Raw genomic sequence first — 4,685 nt, forward strand, 5'->3', positions numbered from 1 at the left:
ATGCTGCACTTAGCAAAACTGGCTTCAAACCTTTTCAAACATGCATTTGATTATAAGGAGAGACCTTGTTATACGCCCTAACTTCACTAACGCATCAAAAAGATATTTAATTTTATGACGACACAAGGAGTTAGATTGCGACCGCAGATGAAATGGAGAGAAAACTTCGAGAGACTTCACACATTTCAGCCGTGGCGCAATCATAACTGCAGTATACCTTTGTTTGCACTGAAGCTGTCCTGGAAAAAAAAATAATTCCTGAGAAGCTTTCAGAAAGCATACGTGAGGTTTCGGGTCCATGAACACCACTGTGCTTCCTGTGAACCGCACAATGAAACCCCTGTACAATGCTCTGAAAATACACCCAGGTACATCCTGAAAACTCAAGAGTCAACTTTAGAAAAAAAGAAAGAAAAAGAAAAAGGGGAAAAAAAAAAAAAAGGGCTCTTTGTCATTGCAGATTGGCCTTCACAAATATGCTCAATTGTGTGCACCGGCTCAGTTCCTTTGAGGGGTGGCTGATGCTTTTGCAGCTGAGAAATACAAGTTCTTCGGCCGTTGATTCCAACAGCTGCATTACCTCTCCTCTCCTGGTACCAAATGCAGATAACCAGGCATACAGCACACAATTTTAATTTGCGTTTTTAAAAATACAGTGAAAAAATATCTTGTCTTCTAAAAAATTTTACAAACCAATCAGTCTTCTGACATACTGCAAGCAAAAGGTCATATTCAATCCTATGTGCAGCCTGAGCCTTACCTAAAGGGTATTTTCACTTGTTTATCACTCTCTTCCAATGTCTTCAGCTCTTCAGAGGCAAGAACCATCCCACTATCTGTCTGGTTTTCCTGCAAAGGTGTTAGAAAAGCATTAAATGGAAAGGGATTAAAAATAAATAATGAAAAAAGACATCAACAGAAGGAGAAGACATACAAACAACAGACAGACTCACCTCCTGAACAACTTTTACAGTGGTTACCAAAGGGACATCTTCAAATGTTTTCACACTCACAGGGCGGCTTTTTCTTTTGCTACCTTGTCGGTACTGACTGAAAAGAAAACAAAACAAAAAAAGTTTGGTGTCCACTATCCGCAACTTGGCTGCAAACAGCACAATGATATCAGAATCCTTTCATCTCCCTACAGAGAAGTTAATCCTTTTGTCAAAACATATTATGCAAACCTCAAAATATCCATTTAGTGAAAAGGATGAACCGCCTGCAAAGTGGCATGTTTCTGACCTTCTGCTCCCAACAACCTTGATCTCTGAGCAAATTCTAAGAAATGGCTTTGAGAAAGCAGCTCCTTTCCTCAGTTATACTGGAGGGCTTCACTTCTTGCAAGCTTTGCTTAGAAGCATAATAAACAGAGGAGCCTGGAGCACAGACGTGTGTCTCTTCCTTTGGACCGCACTTCTGAGACCCTTAGCTGGACCTAGGACAACAACAGCAGACTCAGCAGACTGCTGCCCTTAAACCATGGGGATCGGGACAGGGAGTGCTACATCTCTCTTGAAGGCTCTTCTCCAAAAGAAGCCCTCTGGTCAGGATGACATCCATAAAAAACACCGGATGAAAAAACATAAAATTGACTTTCACAGAGGTACTAATCCAGCAAACAAAACAGCTACCCGCAGCTTTCTGTCTAAGTGGATATGGAGTAAAATGGATGTTGTCCCAGTTAAACAGGAAAAATTTATGTTCCTAACAGCTAATGAAGAAAAAGCCATGGAGTTCGAAGAGAAGCCTGCATCCACCTGAAGCACAAAGCTAGAGGCAATTAAGAGCATCATTCATCCCATTTCTCCGCTTTGAGTCCTATGCTGAGCCCTACCTGTCTCCAACAGACATCTATTTAAACTGGGGGGGATTTTACAGGTTCCCTGTGTAGGCTGCTCAGGTGCTCAATCACACTTTAGAATGTTTTCCCAATATTTAACCTGAGTATTTGCTGCAAATAAAATTTGTCCTATTGCTGGGGACACAGAGTAATTAATTAACACCCTCTTTTGAGCAACTTTGCATATACTGAAAACTGTTACTCTGTTCGCTCTCCATTTTCTCCTCCGAGACTTAACGAAACCAGCTCTTTCAAGATTTCTGCACTGACCATGTCTTCTGTTTCTGTTATTCTCCGATGGTATCTAATCCACTTCCCACCCAACCCTGCCAAGACCAAAAGCATCTAATGGACAATCCAGCCCGCTTACCCTCTTGGACTATCTATCTGACCTTGAATGATAAGAAGTTCATTCCACAACTTGCCTTCTTAGTCTGAAAGCTCCCTGTGTGCTTACATTTAACTGTCCACACAGGCACAGAGCTGCATGGCCAGGATTACAGTTACCAGGGCTGTGAGGACCGGGAATCCCAGCCTCATCATCTGAACAACCTCCCAGGTACAGCAGTCCTGCTTCTGCTCAGCCTAAAGAAGAGTCAGCCTATGTTTTCCACCTGGGCTACAACGAATGAGATCCTCCTGGTTAAGCCTGTGTGAGCAGGACCAGAAATGGAGTGCAGGCAGAGAGGCCACACGTGGAGTCTGACTCCTGCCCGGTGGCAGTGAGGGCTCAGCTGCCGTACTGACAGTATTTCCTGGCACGTGTTTGCATTTTGTAACAGATTGTCCCATAAAAAAAAAGGGCCACAAAATGCCCCATGTAAAATCAAAGTCCATCTCCCCTGCTAGCCACCAGACCAAATATTCTCCCTAAAAATGAAAATTAGATTGGTTTGTCTTGTTTTGTTCTTGACGAATCCGTTGCTGGCCATTTGCAGTTACTTCACTTTCCTGTAGGCATTTACAATTATTTATCTGATCGTTTATTCTAGGATCATTCCTAAGATTCAAGTTAATCTGACTGAAGGGTTACTCTTTTTCTGTTCTTTCTAAAAACAGCCATTATCTTTACACTTCCTATAATCTTCTTTACCTCACCTGACTGTTCTTAATGACAATCTTTCAAGGTTCAAGGTTCAGAAATTGCATATCTATTTCCTAAGCCAAATACGGCAGATGTTAGGAGGTCCTGCTGTTTTTAATTTAGCTCAGCAACCTAAATATTCTTTAATATTCTCTGTGTTTTCCTTGTGCTTGATTTTCCTCTTCCAGCTTTGATTTAGAGATTGTATTTACCAGCCTCTCCTCATAGTTAGTACTTTTGTGAAGATTGAAAAAGATATCACTGAACAGACCAATCTTTTCCATTACGTGTATAGCAAGATTCATGCCTACAAAATCATTTTCAGCTACCAGAACAGAAAAATAAGGCCCCTAAGCATGTCTTAAGCTCCCCACTTTGCCTCTCCTAGCATGGTTTCACATATGCTTTCACAATCCTCTCACACTGTAAGACAACAGAAAAGAGGTTCAAAGTCTCTTTAAAAGGTTGATGGAGTGACTTTAATTCTCTTCATAACAGGAAGTGGGGACTGGGAAAAGTCATATAGGAAGTATTAGAAGTGGAAAATAGGTGTGATGTTGCCATGCTTTTGTGTCTTTTAAATATTTGTATTTTGGACCGACTGACTACTAAAACATGGGCTTGAGAGTTCAGCTCTAGGACCACAAGTTCAGCTGAAGTGTGAAATGCACCGTGCCTACGGTGGGCAGATGTGGTGCTGAGGGACATGGTTTAGTGGTGGTTTTGGTAGTGTTAGGTTGATGGTTGGACTAGATGAACTTAAAGGTCCCTTCCGACCTAGACAATTCTATGACTCTCTGATTCTATAGAATAGAATCTAGAGACTACACCTAGTCTTTCCCAGGATCACATTAAAAAGTCATCCTGCAGTAGCTAAAAGCCCTGGGAACTTTGTCTTTGGTGGATAATACAAGCAGTGAGGGAGAGGGCTCCCCTTTGTGGAAACCATGTGAAATCTGCCAGAGTCCCTCTCTGCCCTGATGGTTGGATCCATATTCTTCTATCCTCCTCCTTCTTCTGAGATTGCAGCTAGTGACCCAGGGCTCCCAGCACAAAAGTGGCTGAGCGTGATCTTAGGCAGCACTGAACGAGAAAATACCTTTCTCCCTTACATCCTGTGCCCGAGGTCCTCACAAGGTCCAACATAAAACCTGCCTAAGTGCAACAAGTACAAACTCCTTGCAGAGAAGTCACCTCTGCCACAATACCTCACAGCATCTACCACTACTCGTCCATTGTGGGTGCCCCAGAAGCCTACCAGAAGCAAGCAGTGGAGAAAAACCACTGACAACACTATTTAGGTTGCATTCCCCTTGGCTATCAATTCATTACCTATTTACCAGCATTTCACTTTAGGAGGGGAAATGCCAGAGGGGTTACTAATGATAGATCTATTACCACTAATATCTTAGGGAGCTGCAAGACAAAAGTATGAACACAACTGAATTGGATCAGTGAAACTTTGTATTTGTTCTGGTTCTTAAAAACCAAATAAAAACTACTCATGCAGTTGTTTGTTTTTTTTTTTTTTTTTGAATGAGAATACCAAATCTTGAAAGGGTAGCAAAAAAAACCCACAAACCCACTAGCATTTAGGGAGGTAAGAAACAAGATTTTGCCTACAAAACCACTATAGATTCTTCCTTATCCCTATGGAGGAGGTTAAATATGGACCAGGCAGCTGAAGTCTCTTCCTTTCATTTTCCCTGCCCCCAGCATGAACAAAACCTGCCCAGAGGCCCCAGTAGGATGTCCACCATA

The 4,685-nt window shown here is 42.1% G+C and overlaps 1 protein-coding gene across 1 annotated transcript in view; it reads right to left on the bottom strand.

The window, feature by feature from the left end:
* KDR (kinase insert domain receptor (a type III receptor tyrosine kinase)) overlaps positions 1-4,685 on the bottom strand; it is a gene marked incomplete at its 5' end in the record, with an annotated part of 30,138 nt that overhangs the window by 330 nt on the left and 25,123 nt on the right. Inside the window, 2 exons of the mRNA XM_009884982.1 lie at positions 761-849; positions 954-1,054. Coding sequence (XP_009883284.1) covers positions 761-849; positions 954-1,054 — 190 coding nt within the window. The remainder of the gene's footprint in view (positions 1-760; positions 850-953; positions 1,055-4,685) is intronic.

The sequence above is a fragment of the Charadrius vociferus genome, unplaced genomic scaffold (genome assembly GCF_000708025.1).
Source record: "Charadrius vociferus isolate BGI_N301 unplaced genomic scaffold, ASM70802v2 scaffold134, whole genome shotgun sequence".
NCBI lineage: Eukaryota > Metazoa > Chordata > Aves > Charadriiformes > Charadriidae > Charadrius > Charadrius vociferus.